The sequence below is a fragment of the Magnolia sinica genome, chromosome 19 (assembly GCF_029962835.1).
Source record: "Magnolia sinica isolate HGM2019 chromosome 19, MsV1, whole genome shotgun sequence".
In the NCBI taxonomy this organism is placed as follows: Eukaryota; Viridiplantae; Streptophyta; class Magnoliopsida; order Magnoliales; family Magnoliaceae; genus Magnolia; species Magnolia sinica.
The window spans coordinates 61,224,540-61,242,050 of record NC_080591.1 but is presented as its reverse complement, the minus strand read 5'-3'; the positions used below and the strand labels follow the sequence as shown (position 1 = coordinate 61,242,050).

Below are 17,511 nucleotides of genomic sequence, written 5' to 3'. Positions count from 1 at the left end.
ACCTTGAATGCACAGCCATCTGTGCCCACTCATTTCAACAGCAGCAAATCATCACTCAATAGTCAACTCTCTCTCTCTCTCTCTCTGTGTGTGTGTGTGTGTGTGTGTGTGTGTCTATATATATATATATATATATATATATATATAAAAGCAGATTTCAGTAAGATTCCTCTACTAATCAGCTGCCCAAGTCTTGGAAAAGGATTAAAATTCCTTCGGATTCAGTAACTGCTCTGAAATGAAAAGTGGATGGTTGTCCGAAGGGCTTAGATAAAAATAAAAAAAGGGCTCTAGCATGTTCCAAGGTTCTTTGGTCATTTTAAAAATCAGCAAATTCTCATTAGTATCAATTAAAATTGAGAGATTTCGCAAATCTTTAGAAGAGACCGGACACAACATACCTCTCCTTTGACAGCTGGATGTAAGCTTCAGTTAATGCATGAAAAGAACTTATCACGAAGACTAGAACACAGGACCCCACCTTGATGTCTATGTTCATGATGTCTCAGTTTCTCCCACCACAAAGCCCAGTAACACCAACCTGTCCGCATGAACACTTGCACATGCACGTATGAAGAAACAAAATGAACTACCCATCTAGTGTTACAAGTTGAATCCAACTTAGATTGCCTGTATTAGTCGACTCCCAAAATGCACATGCCAGAACTCTCAATTTTGTTCCTGTCCAGCAACAGCGTGTCAGAAATGGATGGACTAGAGATGTAGTGAAGCTGTGATTTTGATGGCTATCATTGTAATTCATATACCATGATGCATTTCACACGAAAACATTCACCATAAATACACAATATCATTGGATAAAAGACATGACAGCCTACAAGCTCTTGACGCAGCTGCAGAGAAGATAAAATGCCCGTCAAAATATTGAAGGTCCTGCCCCTTACCTTGGCCTTTCTACCCCAGCTACCAGGCAGACAAGATTAAAACTGGGTAACTGACCAATCTCAATCATCTGTTTCCGTGGCTGTTGTAGAGCCGTCAACAACTGCTTGGCGAACAAACTGCCCTTTCAATCGCGGTCGTTGCTCTGCGAGCTTTTTCCTACTATGATATCTAACCTGTCAAGCAATAGTGTTGAGAAGTTAGAAAGGATAATGGATTCTCTCTTTGATATTAGGGTGTGATGGTTAAATAGATGGTAACAAGGCATCAGATGCAATGACCGAAAATGGAAATGTTCAACCAATCTTACCAATACATGGGAACTGAGGTGAGTCCCATTTCAAGGGGCTTGCAGCTTGCAGGTGGCAATGAGCCACGTACGCAAGATTGTAGCCATCATCAAGCAGGCCCAGTTGTGCAGATACTGTCTTAAAAATGAGATGTGTCCACTTTTCTGGTGGGCAGTATGTGAATAAAAGAAACGGTTGGTTAAATGAGATTGAGCAAACGCCCGCATTCAGCTTTACACGTATGACCTGAAAAATGAGTAGACCAGACAGATTTTTGTACCAGGGCTTCAGCCCTCCTGATGAGTGCACATGGGTTTTCACACCTGTGCCACTTTTGGCATGTGTGGGCTGCGAGTCCCTTGAAATGGTACCAAAATGAATGAATCCCTCACATTTCTCAACCTTTTTGAACAAGCTAGAAATCATATGGAGCTAGTCTGTCACGGTTAAGGACAGGTGCATAATCAAGAAAGTGCATGGCCCACATGTTACCTTCTTCTCAAAGCATCTATCTTTCCTTTTCAAGCGAAATTTAATCAATGCAGCCTCACGTCGAGCATGGTCACGGTCCGACCCTTGGCCACTGCAGCTTTGAAACCCATCTTCATTTCCACTCTCGAGAGCAGCTCCTGCAATCATGACTGCATTCGTGTCTTCATTACTACCGTTGCTTCCACTGCCTTTGTGAATACTCTTGCTGCAGCCAGCAGTTTGGTCTACTTCCTCAGTAACTTGCAACACAACTATAGCATCCATCGTCTCCATATCAACCCTATGATTTACCATTCCTTGCTTTGATTGATGGGGAACACAATTTTGGTCGGATTGCTGACAATTGATGTATTGGAGATTATTAGATAGATGAATGCCAGTATGACCAGATTGATCATAAGGAAATGCCTCTTTTACTTTTTGAACTGCAGCTGAACCATGAACTGGCATTGAAGGGTTGGGATAGAAGATGGGTTGCAGTATGGCACCATAGCCCGTACAAAAGCTTTGGAAAGGTATTGAGTCAACAGGAATTGGCAGCGGAAAAGCCCCAAGTTGAGAGTGAGAGAGAAACTTCTCAGTGGATGACTGACCAACACAGGCATCCTCCTTTGAATGACTGGAGATAAAAGGGTCCACATCTTCGTTGTTGCTACCAGACAATGGCTTACAATACATCAGAGCTTCACCTCCACTTCCATTCTTCTCTTTATCAAAGAAAGGAACGTTTTTGCCAGCAGCACCAATGTCATTGCTACCAGCTTGTGGGTGACAATTTACACTGCATTCCTTGGTTCTGATGCATAAACTAGCAGGAGAAGATCCTGATTTAGGACAAGAATGACTTCTTGTCTTACCGTACCTGCAGATAGTATACACGAAACAGCACTTTATACTTGGTCATAGCATAGTTCAACCACCATCATCATAACATTGGACATACCACATTTCAATAGAGAAAAGATGGGGAGGGGGAAAGAAAAATAATAATGGGAACTTTTTATGCCAAACAAGAAGGATGCTTGAGCAGTGTTAATCCCTTTTATATGAACAGAATCATATACCACTTTCTACAAAATAACCAATATTGGGTTGTGAACCACAAGAAAACAATATGTTAATCCCTTTCATGCATTGGAGAGGTTATCATCCCCGGAACTAGCCTAAAAAGGACACACGCATTAGCCCACAAAAGATAATTGTTTTGAGGTGGTGTAATCATTGTTCAAAATGTTGGTGATATTATCAATAACACACATACACATTATCCCACAAAAAGATAATTGTTTCGAGGTGGTGTAATCGCTGTTCAAAATATCAGCGATATTATCAATAACATTGCCGATATTATCGGGTATCGCCAACGTGGATACAACAACTCCTGGAAACTACAGGATTTTCACGTATTGCTGATATTTTCATGCACATCGCCAATATATTGATATATCGTTTTTATCATAAATGTCATCATTGCAAATCTCTAGAGTGTCAGAGATACGTGTGATATTATTGCTGATACAGGAAGTGCTTCAAGAAAAAAAGTGTAAAATTGGGGGGGGTGAAATCCAAAAAAAAAGAAAGAGAGGAAGATGCCTATTTTTGAGGGTTTTTTTTTTTTTTTGAGAAATTTGTTTTTGGTTTGAAGCTTGGATTTGGATGAGATTCAAGAGAACGAGAGTGGAAGTGGGCCGGAACTTTGACGATGAGAAATTTTTTTAAAATACCATTTTATTTATTTTTCCCTTAAAATTTTAGCATCGATTTCAACTCAAATCCATGTCTATGAATGATTCTCTCATCCATATCTATGTATGATTCTTATGCATTGACATGGATTTAAGTTGAAAATGTCAACATTTGGGAGTGGAAATTGGGGGAATTTGAGGAAATCCTATTTTCCTTCAATTTCTCCCCTAAAATTAGTAATTGAAGATTGAAATTTAGTATGTTAATGAGAATTGGCCGATCTAATGATTCAACCAAACTTTTCGACTTTTAGGAATTATTTAATTATTTAAAATTATGAAAACGAATTAAAATTTTGTTTTATTTGGGACAAAAATGTTGTTTCATGTGGAAATTACATATTACTTTTTTTTTTGATTGATGAATGATGTCTCCAATCTTGAAAAAAGTTTTGTTTTCTCAAAGATTTAAAATTTTTTGAAAATAAAAAATCTATTTGTCTATAAAAAAAATCATTATATATATATATTAATGGATGGATAGATGTATGATGTATTTATGTGCAGATGGATGCATGTACCATGCATGCATGACATGTATGTGTGCTTAAATGGATGGATGATGGATCATGCATTTATGTATGTATGTATGCGGGGATGGATGGATCATGCATGTATACATGGATAGAGGGATGTTTGTATGCATGCATGGATGGATGTATTAGTGTATCATGTATGCATGATGGATGGATGGATGTATATATCGATGGACGGATAGATGGATCAACATGTAGGAATGTATGTATGTATCAATGCATGCATCCATGGATGGATGGATCATATATGTATGCATGCATGCATGGATGGATGTTTGTATGCATGTGTGCATGGATGGATGTTTGTATTAGTGTCTGTATGCATGGTGAGGGATGTATTAGTGTATGCATGCATTGATGGAAGGATAGATTAATGTAAGCATGGTTTGCCGCAACCAGTGTTCGAAGTATCGGTATCGCTACAAGTTTCGTTGGTCAGGGATACGGAAACAATATTGATATCGCCAATAATATCGCCGATGACCAGAAATGTGGGGAAACATGGGAAAAACAGTGGAATTTTCAGAGAAACTTCAAGAGATGTTAAAACATACATATTTGCATATTTAGAAATAAAAAAATCGCAAAAATAATGCATACATAAAAAGTTTCCATTTAATGGGGCCTTAAAAGCATGTGCTATTGTAAGAAATCAGTCCAACCATCCCATCTAGCCTATTTAATCATCAAACCTTCCATCCAAACATCCTCGATATTGCAAAATATCAACAACACGTGATATTTCACCAAGAAATCATCAATATCGCGCATGTTGCGATATCGATAATACCGAGATATTATCAATATTATCAATGACAAATTGAACACTACATAAAACCATGTGCCCATGAAAAAAAAAATTGAAATAATTTTTTTTCTTCTAATAAACAAAATTTTGATGATATCACTACGTTGGTGATATTATTGAAATATCGTCGATACACTTATGATACAAGCATACCACAAGCTTTATTTTCAACTAAAGAAATACAATTTAAATGATCCATAGTCATAAAGAACGTAGGACAACCGACTTAAGGTCTCCAGTTAGTTAAAGTGTAGATTTTGAAGGTTAAATATTTCAAATTCAATAACCTCACCTTGAAAATGCAGAAGCATCAGAGTGACGTAAGACATGCCTTTCCTGAAAGGCATGATCACCCAAGCTATTGATCTGTGGTCTTCTTAAAGAAAGTTCCCAAAGTGGCGATGAACCAAAATTAGACACACTTTCCTTTACACTTGAGAATTCTGTAGCTTCACATAAAACATCTTCTCGGCAACCATTGTCTCCCAAGACTGTGTAACTGCATTGACCAGTTGCAATTGTCCCGATGAAGTCGATGATCTGTCTTGAAGGTTCATTTGGTACATTACTTTGATTAGAAGGGTCGGGATGGATATTGAAATCCTCTTTGGACCTTAGTGAGCCCTGGTCCTCTCTACATGAAATTCTATCATTAAAACCATTCTCCTCTTGAATTTTCTCGGTTGATGCAGCTGCTTGTATTAGCGTTACTTTAATTTCCAACCCCATCAATTTATCTGCAAAATAAAGATTGCATTGCAATATTTATGGACCATACAAGAAGGTTACATGACAAAGTACTAACAAGCCAATCACTACCCTTTGCTTCTTCATCCTCTTGCATTGATGGTGTTGGTGCCATCTGTGCTACATCAGCATCATACTTATCTAACTTTGACTCAATTTCCCTTGAGAAACTTCTATTTTCAGTTTGAACAGGCTCCTGTCTCGGTTGCTCACTTTCATTTACTGCCTCTGGTTTACTACATGAGCTCTGTGCAAACAGTAATATAATGTGACTAAGAAACCAAACGCATGCATGCCTTGAGGCAACAACATATTACGACATAAACTATCGAATTCCTTCAAAGACAGTTAAATGTTAGTAGCTTAGATTGAAGTTACCTGAATCGCAAAACCCCTATGTTTCTGGATTACAGGTCAATCGTGTTCAGGAGTGCTTTTTTTTTAAAATAAAAAATAAAAAATCCCAGAATGAAGTTTATATGCTCTTAGTATTGATTAAGTTGTAAAGTAACTTTATATTTAAAACTTAGAAATTTATAATTTGATTTATGCAGTAGCACGCATATAACATAATACTATCCATGGGGATCTATAATAATAGCATTCATCATTTTATATTGGAAATTTTACAAATAACTACCTAATTAATATGGAATTTACAATCTGGTATCTTTTTTCAAAAAGCTACCTCATTAATCCATATAATTATCATTCCACTACCTTCTGTCACAGCCGCTATGAGAGCGAGTGGTTGGCTCAGGTGGGCCCCATCGTGATGTTTATGTAAAATCCACCCCACCACCAGGTGAGTCACGCCATGTTAGGCCGAGAGCCCAAAATCAGCTCCATCTATGATTCAGATGGACCTACATGATTGGAAACAGTGTATAGAGCAAGACTCGCCTCCAAACCCTTTCCATTAGTGTGGCCCACATGAATCATGGATGGGTATGATTTGTGGGACATAGGCCTAAATGTTTGTTTGGAATCTAATTATTGGAGTGGTAATTAGAGTGGATTTCATATAATTATCGTGGTGGGCCCTGTAAAAATCGTGGACATCTCTCTTCTAATTATTTTCTTTGGTGTGGCCCCACCTGGTCAGAGTGGATCTAAAATAAACATCACGGTGGGCCCCATCAAAATCAAGAGTAGCACCCTTGCAGTTCCCTTCTTTCTCTGAATACTCTGTATGGTTGGAGAGGAAAGCGAGGACTTGATTTTTGGAAGAGCTCACCATGATGTTAATGAAAGATCTACTCCAACCATTAAGATGCATAATCCTAGTTTAGGCCTACACTAAAAAAAGCAAGCTGCCTTGTGGTTCAAGTGGTTCACATTGACAAAAACAGCTGGGAGAAAGATGTCCGCTATTGATTTTCACAAGGCCCACCGTGATGATTATATGAAATCCACTCCAACCATCAGATACCACACAAATTTAGGCCTGAGGCCTAAAAGTCAGCCCCCCCCTGTACAGTGTTTCCAATCATGTGGTCCACCTAAATCACAAATGGGGGTGATTTTTGGGCCCTTGGCTTAACTTGAGGTGAAGCACTTCGTGGTCCAGATGGATTTTACATAAACATTACAGTAGAGCCCACCCAAGCAACCAACCCATTTGCTTGCACTCCAACCCAATTGCCCGTAATGGAAGGTAGTGGAATGGCAACAAAAAGGTCGTGGAATGATAATAATATTGATTAATGAGGTAGCTGTTTGAAAACCTCTTTGAAAAAGGTACCAGAATGTAAATTGCATAATTAGGTAGTCATTTGTAAAATACCCTTTTATATTGCAAGATGATTCGTATATAAATTTATACTGCATATACTTAGTGCATGCACTGGAGCAATCCATCTGCCCTAGTGTACCATAGAGGGAAGTAACACCCCATGTATCAATTCCTGTACCATGTACCAGAGAGATCTGTAATCCAACCAACCAACCAACCAACTTTGGTTTGGATTTAAGCAACGATGCATCTCATCACATAGATTGCTTTTGTCTTTCGCATACATATTTCATTGTTCTTTGTAGTTCTAGAAGAAGGCAGTCAGCATGTTATCAATGTTTCAAATATCGCTAATATTATTGATAATATTGGCAATATTACTGGTATCATCAGATAATATTGCCTGTATCACCAAAATATTGCCGATATATTGCTGACCCGTGAGAACAAATATTTACCTATATTGGTGCTATTGTCAATATTATTGTTGATCCAAGAGATATCATTGAATGATTTAAAAAATTACAAAAAGAAAAAAAGAAAAATCTGTTTATTCTTTAAAAAAAAAAAAATAGTTATGTTCTTTCCTAATTATATATGCATGTATGTGTGGATGGATGAGTTATGCATATATGGGTGTACCATGTGTGCAATGTATGTATCTATGTATGCGACGGATGGATAGATGGACACATGGATGTATGATGTATGTATGCATGGAAAGTGTTCCAAGTATCGGTAAATTTGGTATCATTACAAGTTTTGTTGGCCAGGGATATGTAAACAATATCAATATCGCCGACAACTGTAAATGTGGGTAAACATGTAGAAAATGGTGAAAATTTTCAGTGAAACTTTAGGAGATGCTAAAATACACATATTTGCATATTTAGGAATCAAAAAATTGCAAAAAGAATGCATACATAATAAGTTTTCATTTAACGGGGGTTTAAAAGCATGTGTTGTCATAATGAATCAGTCCATCCCATCCATCCATCCAACTATTTCATCTATTCATCCAACCATCTCATCTATTCATCCAAACATCCATCGATACTTCAGAATATTGACAACACACGATATTTCGCCGAAAAATTGTCGACAACTGGAAACGAAACGAAAGATTGTGGTCTTGATATCGCCCATGTTATGATAACAATAATTTTGTGATATTATTGATATTATCAACTATCGTCAACAAGTTGAACACTGCATACGACCATGTGCCCATAAAAAAAAAAATTTGAAATGATTTTTTTTTCATAAACAAAATTTTGGCAATATTGATACATTGCGACATTATCGAAATATCGCCGATATATTGGCAATACAAGGGAGACCTGAAATTTACACAATTGAAAATATTGGCAAAACATTGGCAATACAAGCGACACCTAGAATTTGCACAATAAAAAATATTAGTGATAAATTGTCGATACCGATACAATGGCTATACTTAGCAATACAACGCCAATACTTGGAATTTCTAATACTTCCGGTGTTATCAGTATCGCAAAAGCTAGAGATACAAATAATATCGGGGATACTTTAAACAATGTGTATGGATGGGTGGGTGGATGCATGGATGTATCATGCATGAACGTATGGATGGATGCATGGATGTATCATGTATGTATGTAATGGGGAGTGGGGTCAGAGATGACAACTTCGAGTTGCCTCATAACTCCTTGTGGGTTTGAGGCAAAGGTATGTTTCTTCATTCTCTTTAGTTTGTGGATGTATTGCCCATGTTTATTACTTCCATTATATGGTATTTGAATGATATGAACTCATTTTGGCTATAATTGCATTGCTTTTTTGTTCCCCCAATAGCATATGGTTTAGGCCCCTGTAAAACGGAAACTTATTAGTATAGTTCTTTTATGCAAAATTTTAATTCATATTTGTGTAAACATGTCTTTTAATATCTAATAAAGTTCTACTGAGAGTCTGAAACATCCACCTTTTTCCAAATGATTTCCAAATGTTAACCAAAGTCAGCAATATTTTTCCAAATATCAGCGGATGATATCACTTGATATCGATACATGTGATTTTATTCCCAGTCATTGATATACGTAAAAATACAGATGCTCTGAACACTAATGTTATGTTATTGCTCTTGAAATTTGCCAATTTGCAGCAGATGGGATGCACTTCAAATTGCAAGCAGGGTAAGAGTGGACAAGATTTTATTTTGGCGCAGAAGAAGTGGGAAAATGGATCTTGTCTAATGCAGCATCCATTTATACGCCATCTCAAAGGCAATTCAGATTGGCTGTAATGAAAAAGCAGAACCAATCCTCATATCCGGGAACTACCAAACAGGTCCTTCTGCATGTATTGCAATCGGCACAACAGAAATAATAATAATAAACAGCTATCCTAGACATCAAAACCAAATATTAGGAGCCTACTAAGATACCTGAGTATCACTTTCTTTCTCATAGCTATTCCTCATCCTTGATTTGTCTCCAGCATTTGCGCTTGCATGATTGCTGTCAGCATTGTTGTTGGACATAGCCTCATATTTTTCCTGGTCTGGATTTTCATTTATATATCCATTCCCGCAACGACTGGACTGCAAGAAGGGTATTATCAAGTTCCAAACTGAAATTTCAAGTCGGAGATGAAGTTGATTTCTAGAGAAAAAGAACTTACACAATACTTTCTCCAAACATGTTGCCACAAATTTCGCAATTCATTCTTCCTGACCGGCTTCACTAGAAAGTCCACTGCACCCTTCAACATGCATTTGAATACTATACCAATGGAATCATGCGAAGACATCACTGTTCAACACAAAAGTATAGAAGTAAAGCCATCAGCCATCAATGGATCATAATAGGGCTTTCTCAATATTACATTTATAGCTAGACAGATAGATAGTACATACGTACATAAATACATACATAGAGGAATGCCCACATGGTACCCATGTGGCAGTACCAGCACTATTTGTGGGATACAGAGCTGCCCATATGTGCATGTGCGCACATGCGTCTGCATGTATCTATAAAAGTGTGTGCGTGCACGCACATTCATACATATATCTATACAACAAATGCAAGAAAAAAAATTATTTCACAATTTGCTATTTTAAAATCACCTATTTTTTTTAAAGACTTCTATAGTTCCAAAATTTCCCCCATTCTTATCATTGTATTCTGTTTCTGCTTGCTATGTTAGGGCTAAAAGCATAACTTCAGAAAGAGTATTCACCTCTAATCAATGGAATTCTACCATGGTGAGGTAGGTTCCTCTACAAGTGCTGTGTGGTGTGTGGGCCCATTGGAGTGTATGCATGGCATCCAGTCCAACAGGGTAGCCCAAACATGAAGTTGGATGCCCCTAAAATCAGTTGGATAAAACCATCATGTAGGCCACCATGTGAATATGGAGGTTTTTAGATAGTTACAAATTGTTTTCTATGGTGGGGCCCATCGCATTGTCAATTTGAAATCTAATCTGTGAATTATGTGAGCCGCACTGTGATGCTCCAAAATTCAGTAGGTGGGCCACAGCATAGAAAGCAATGGACAACCATCTAACGTCCAAATTCTTGTGGTGGCCGACATGATGGTTGGAACAGCCAGAGTTTTGGGGATCCAACTTTCACTGTGGGGCAACCTCATTGGACAGGTTGGATGCCGTAAAAATACCACGATGGCCCAACATTCAGCACCTGTAGAACGAGAATCAATTGTAGAATAAACTTATTCTCCTGGCTTGCAAAGGAACTTACCTCTTCCCTTGACTGGAGACGATATGATGGAGCCAGAACAACTAGAATAAGGTAGAGCCATCTCTCTGTAGTACACATGCATGGTGATGTGCAAATCGGATCTGCCCATATATACAGAGCCCTAACATGGATGGTTTATTTGAAAAATCGCACCTATTAGATGATCTATCCATCTGATATGCGGCCATTAAAGTGATAGTGAGAAACAAAACCAGTTAATGATCACATATGCACTGTGATAAACTATAGAAAAAGTAATGAATAGGATTGTCTCATGGGTTTTGTTTTTAAGAAGTAAGCTATAGGAACTAGTGTCAATATATGGGTGGATCGCAAGGTATTTGATGCAAGACAATTAACCGCTTGCTCTAAAAGCTTGAACTGATAAAGCATGGTGAATTAATCCCTTTATCTCATAGCCCAGGCCCCAAATCCATGGGTTCCGCCTCACATGAGCCACATGCCTCACACGGGCTCCAAATCCATGGGTTCCACTAGTTGCCCATCTCGAGTGTGCCACTGCATCCCACAGCCACCCCACTCGAGCCCAATGTAAAAATGCCCTCGCATTAATCACCCCTGGTGAGGAGTCTCGAAGACAAGACTTCCCGCTCTGATACTAATTTGATGAAGGACAATTAACCACTTGCTCTAAAAGCTCAAACTGATAGAGCATGGAAAATTAATCCCTTTGCCTCATAGCCCAGGCCCCAAATCTATGGGTTAGGTCCTCAGTCGAACCCTCCTTGTAGGCCTCAAATCCATGGGTTTCATAGGCCACCCAACCCAAGTGTGCCCTTGCATCCCACAGGCCACCCCTCTCGAGCCCAGTGTAAAAATGCCTCCGCATTAGTATTCCATAATAGTAATGGTGACCGCAACGGCCATTGCCGTTACTGTTATGATATAGGTAATGGCCATTATAGCCTTTCTTTTCTTCTTATTCTTCTTTTCTTTTACCTGTTTTTGCCCCGTTACAGGCCATTTTTTTTTCCTATTATGTCTATTATGGGCCTGTAACGTGTAAATGTAACAACCATTACCATTACATAACGCTCGTTATAGCCATTACATAACCATTGTTTAATTCCTTAGTGGATTGCATCAATTCATCACCTTGGTACATGTTCTATGGAGAGATGGCTCTACCATATTCCAATTCTTCCAACTCCATTGCCTCATCCCTCCCACCAACTTGTATCTTAGGGAATGTTTGGTGGAGGCTAGTTCCTCTACTACTTCTATCGAATAAGCTTTTTCTATAACTATATTTTTGGGTCCATGTCCATCATGATGTAGGGCCCACATCCACTCCATCCATTAGATGAGGCCCTTAAATTTCGCTCCTTACCTTAAAAATTAGGTCGATCCAAAACACATGCCAATCACACCACAAGGAACAATTGGGATGAGATTGCCCACCATTAAAACATTCCATACTATGTTTGGTATCCATTGTATTTTATATATGCCTTCCAATTCATAAGATGAGCCCCACCAAGATGACTAGGCACCCAATGTCTTCCATATCAGTATCAACGGGTGTATCGTGCCCTTGGAAAATGGAAACATAATGGAGTTATTGGATGTATTTTGTAATGTTACGTTGTTTTTGGGAAACATTGGGAAATTAGTCAATTTTTGTGAATAAAACTTTTGGGGATGTTAAAAAAGACATCAATATACACTTAGAAATCAAAGATAACAAAAAACAAGTGGATATAATAGGTTTCTTTTATATAGGGTCCTAAACTATGCATTGTCTAATAGAAGTGATGCAATTGTATTCAAAATCAATTCATATTATTTATAAATCTAAGAAAACATGTATGAAAAAACAAGCAATACATTCAAAAGCAAAAGAAGAAGTAGAAAACTAGAAATATATTTGTGATATGTGTGGCGGTGCCTCAGACCCATACGGAGTAACGTAGTGGCTCACAATCAATCTCCATCTTGATGGGACTAGCCATAGTTCTACTTCTCCACAAACTAACAATATTGTGCCCAGGTCATAGTAGAATGATACCAGTGAAGATATTCTTTGACATAACGTTGATACTCATCCCCTCTTAACCGAATCAATACACCCATCTGTGGATACCATAATCATCACCATTTGATGGGATCTACAATTGGATATAGGATGAGTAAAATAAAAGAAATCTGAAGATGAAAGGAGAGAGGAAGAAGAGAGGGAGAGGAAGAAATGGTTGTGTTGTGTTAGTTCTAAAGACCAACACAAACACCAATATATATGTTATTTGAAGGGAAAAGTTACAATACTCCGTTGGGTATACAATAAACGTACACATGCACACACGCACACACACATACATATACTTCTACACTCCCCTCAAGCTGAAGCATGTATATTGATCATGCTCAGCTTGGAATACATATAAAGTAAATAGTAATAATGTGCATGGAACATTGCTCCCCCTCAAATACAACATGGCAAGATATAGACTTAAGCTTGCACTTCCTTCATCCGTAGAATCTTCTCTTCAAGTACACCGCTATAAGAAAATCGTCAACAATCGAGCCAATAACATTCTCTCACAAATATGAATGTGTATCACATGCAACACTCAAGAGAACAAATACAAGGTAAGGGTGCATCACGTGCAACTACACTCACAACAAACAACATGGTAGAGGGACACTCACACCATAAACAGGCCTAAGAAAGGAAGAGAAGATGAATTGTGAAAGGAAGAGCCACCATTTGTAAACAGCCCCCATGCAAAGTTGGGCGAAGCATTTCATCAAACACCTTGTGTGCACTGAATTTTCTAAGCACCGTGATGAGAGTATCAACATTGCAATCACCACCCACATGATTTTACAAGTCATTTGCAGCCCACAACATCAGATCATGAAGAAGAAAGAAAAATCTAGCAACAAAATCCACAAAATAAGAGACTACGATACCCATCTCTCACAAAGGACATCGTAGTATTTGCAAACCTCGACGAAACTTCATTAATCTTGTTCTTGGTGATTGCTCTTGATCAATCACACTTACCCCTCAAAGAAGAACTGGTCAAAACTCTAGAAAAGCATCACAACAGAAGGACTGAAATCTGGATTTTTCCGATTTTTTCTTCATTTTTGCTGAAAAACAGTCATTATTCCTCTGAACTCCCGATTTACCAGATCCCAAACTTCTACTTCAAAAAGACTTCGTGGTCGTACACTGTTGACGTCATCCGTGCGTATGGACGATGTCAGCAGTGGCCCCCACTACCGCGGGTTGCGGTCAGGTCCCAGATCAGACACTCTGATACTAAGTAGAAATATAAAATAAAAGAAATTTGGAGATGAAAGGAGAGAGGAAGAAAAGAGAGGGAGAGAGATGATTGTGTTGTGTTAGTTCTAAAGACCAACACAAACACCTACACATATATTACTTGAAGGGAAAAGTTATAGTACTACGCTAGGTATATAATAAACACACACACATATACATATACTTCCACAAGATGGGTATATCTGAAACTCCTGAATGCATTTACCCATAACGATATGATCCATATTCATACTGGATTTGTGATACAAAACTATAGCTACCCTGCCCATCACATCAATGCCCATAGGCCCCATGCTTTGTGCTAAGTAAGTCCTCTACACCACTCAGGTGTTGTTTCTTCTTACAACAATGATGTGCAAGGCTTATTTTAGAAAAAGATGGATACGAGGACGAGAACCATGATTTTCGTCCTGGATGATGTGGTAAAAAATCCCTCTCCCCAGTGAACAAGCTAAGAGGGCTCAGACTCCCATACTAGGTTTGACTCTAACTAGAAGGTCGAGTCTCACTCTTGTTGCATACATCACTATCGTTGTCCTCGTTGTCATCGCCATCATCAATAGGCCTGTTACCAAAATAGCCTTTTGTATTGTTGTTGGTGTCGTATGGAGTGTAGCCACCACGTGTCCCATGAGATAATGACTGTTATTGGCTGCCTTCAGCATTCCTCATCAAGTGGAGATCTAGCCTTCTGCATTCCTCATCAACCTCATCATTTTTGAAGTATGACGAATTCATGGTGTACCATAATGACCATTAAGGGGTCCTAAAGGCCATTACATAAAGGTAACGGTGGCAACTGTTACATGTTACGAGGTCATAACGGTCGTTGATGCAGGACGAATGGCCCAAACTAGGATGATGCAAATAAATTAATTAACCAATGTAACTCAAAGCATAAAATAAAGCCAATCAATCACAAATTTAGAGAAATCAAATATTCAATTAAGCTCAAGTTCTACATCACATCACAATATCATAAAATAGATCTTTAAGGTAATTGATCGGACATGGCCCGAGGAAAGGTAGAATTTCCATCTAGCATAGGATTTGTTCTAGATTTGAGGATTTACTTACACTTTGCTAGGGTTTGAATGGATTATAATTTGGGTTTGGAAGTCGAGAAATTGAAAATTTAAGGTTTTATAAAAGGCTAGGGTCAGGGTTAGGGTTTTATAAAATAGAGAAGAAGAGAAAGGATCAATGAGGGGGGAGGTCGTTTAGTTATACGGGCATTGTACGAACATGTCCATGCAGTGTACGGGCACATCTGTACAGTCATATGGATGGTGCAGAGGAGTTGGGTTGGTTTGGTCGGTGATGAGTTGAGTTGATGATGATGTAGTTAGGGTTTGAAAAAGAAGAGAAAAAATATTCAATGGAAAAGGGGGGTTTGAGAGAGAAAAGAAAGAAATACCTTGATAGGAATAAGAAAGATGGCTTAGAATCACTCCAATGGCTTCACACCAAATTCCATTCACAGGAAGTTTTCTTGCTAAAAAAGAAGCAATGCGAAGAAATTTCATTCAATGTGTCCATGATTTCAGGTCTCAAGTCTCAAACAAGTATATATAAGAAACCTAATCAAACCTAAGTCTAGAACTATTCTTGACCATCTGAATCTATTAACGGTCAAGATCAAAATATAAATCTCTAATAACCTAAAATAAAACTGAAAAATAAAATAGAAATAAAGATATGCCACACGGCACAAGGCTGATCTCCAACGTGCAACAGGTATGTCCACACGTGATCAACAGCCTGGATAAATGTGGTCCAACGTGTCCATAACTCGGATGTGCAGACTAGAGCATCCATACACTTAAACCCGAGTTTCCTAACATATCTAACGGTCCGGACCACCAAATTGATGTCTTCAAGATATCTAACGACCTGGTCTAATGTTTGCAACGTCTAGATGTGGTCCAGGTCAAGCTGGATGACGTCCAAAGATGTATTAATCAATTCCAAATAAGCAGCCCACATGCATCTTCCCAGTGTGAGATCTTAAAAAATACACAACCGTGCATATGGGGTCTTTAACGTGGTTAAGAACTCAAATTGGATCCACTGGGCCCCATATAATGATCTTCCAACCATAATGAAACTGGAGTTGGGGCCTTAGCTCTCCTCCTCCTTTGATAAACTCGTGTAGGTGCTCGGATGCCCTCATCAGTCGTAATAGCTGTTACGGAAAAAATAACCTATAACGGTTTGTTGCACCCTGCCATAAAGGTTGTGATGGCCCCGTAACGGTCCACTACGGGGTCGATACAGGTATTTCAAGTTTTTTTAATTGAAAAAAAAGAAAAAGGGAACAACCCGCATCATAGAAGTAACGATAGTGGCCGCTCGGCTACCATTACCATTACAGAATACCTTGATGACGATGCATCTTAGATGACGAGTTCGCTAAGATGTGGTCATTATGCTAACGAGTTGAGGTCATCACAAGAGATGTATGGGGTCACATTGACGCGTGATAGGTGGACGGGACCAACGAGTATGTCCATCATAAATTTCATAGTCTATTGTAGGGGAAGGACCATATTTTTGCAGTCCATTGATGCCAGTAATTAGATTAAAAACTCAAGTTACATCTATGAGCTAATGGCAAATATAATGAAATAAGTTGCGAGAAAGAACATTATGCCGCTTGTCACAGAAAATGGAAGTGCATTTGTAAAGGCTGGAAATGAGTTAATGAAGAAATACTTGTAGTGGACACCATGCGTAGCCCATTACATAGATATGATGCTTGAGCTAATAGGGTATAGGTCTTCAGTGAAGAGTGTGATTGCAGATTCCCGAGTAATTATAAATTTCATCTACAACTACACCTGGCTATTAGCTGAGATGTGCGAGAGGTGTGGTAGGGATCTAGTGTGACTTGCGGCGACACAGTTTGCCTTAAATTTTACCACCTAGGGCAGCCTCCTAAAACACAAGCAGGGGCTGAGAGAGCTCTTCAGCTCTAGTGAGTATTCCGAGTAGAATCAGAGTAAAAGAAAAACAACATGGAGGATCAAGGAGCTTGTTTTAAGCATCTCCTTCTAGAACCATGTATAAGGTCTTGTGGGTATTTTAAAGCTCATATATACAGTACTAAGAACAATGGATAACAAGACATATCAACGGACTCGTTGTACAAGTCAAGATGTTATAAGGGTTAAAGCCCACTACTCATATGAACGGGC

General features: G+C 38.5%; 1 protein-coding gene across 4 annotated transcripts in view; it reads right to left on the bottom strand.

Annotated features, from left to right (window-relative positions):
* Positions 1–296: 296 nt before the first annotated feature.
* Positions 297–17,511, bottom strand: part of LOC131234483 (two-component response regulator-like APRR3) — a 50,694-nt gene continuing 33,479 nt past the window's right edge. Inside the window, exons 3-10 of one of the 4 annotated variants that reach the window (XR_009165723.1) lie at positions 15,732–15,809; positions 9,918–10,048; positions 9,682–9,837; positions 5,594–5,768; positions 5,067–5,511; positions 1,686–2,547; positions 906–1,079; positions 297–681 (exon numbers count right to left, since the gene is read on the bottom strand). Coding sequence is in view for 3 of the 4 variants with exons in the window: in XM_058231397.1 (XP_058087380.1) it covers positions 1,244–1,357; positions 1,686–2,547; positions 5,067–5,511; positions 5,594–5,768; positions 9,682–9,837; positions 9,918–10,048; positions 15,732–15,809 (1,961 nt within the window). In the remaining variant the exon portion in view is untranslated. Of the gene's footprint in view, positions 1,080–1,213; positions 1,358–1,685; positions 2,548–5,066; positions 5,512–5,593; positions 5,769–9,681; positions 9,838–9,917; positions 10,049–15,731; positions 15,810–17,511 lie in introns of all 4 variants that reach the window. The other 3 variants (XM_058231397.1, XM_058231396.1, XM_058231399.1) reach the window with 3 other exon arrangements.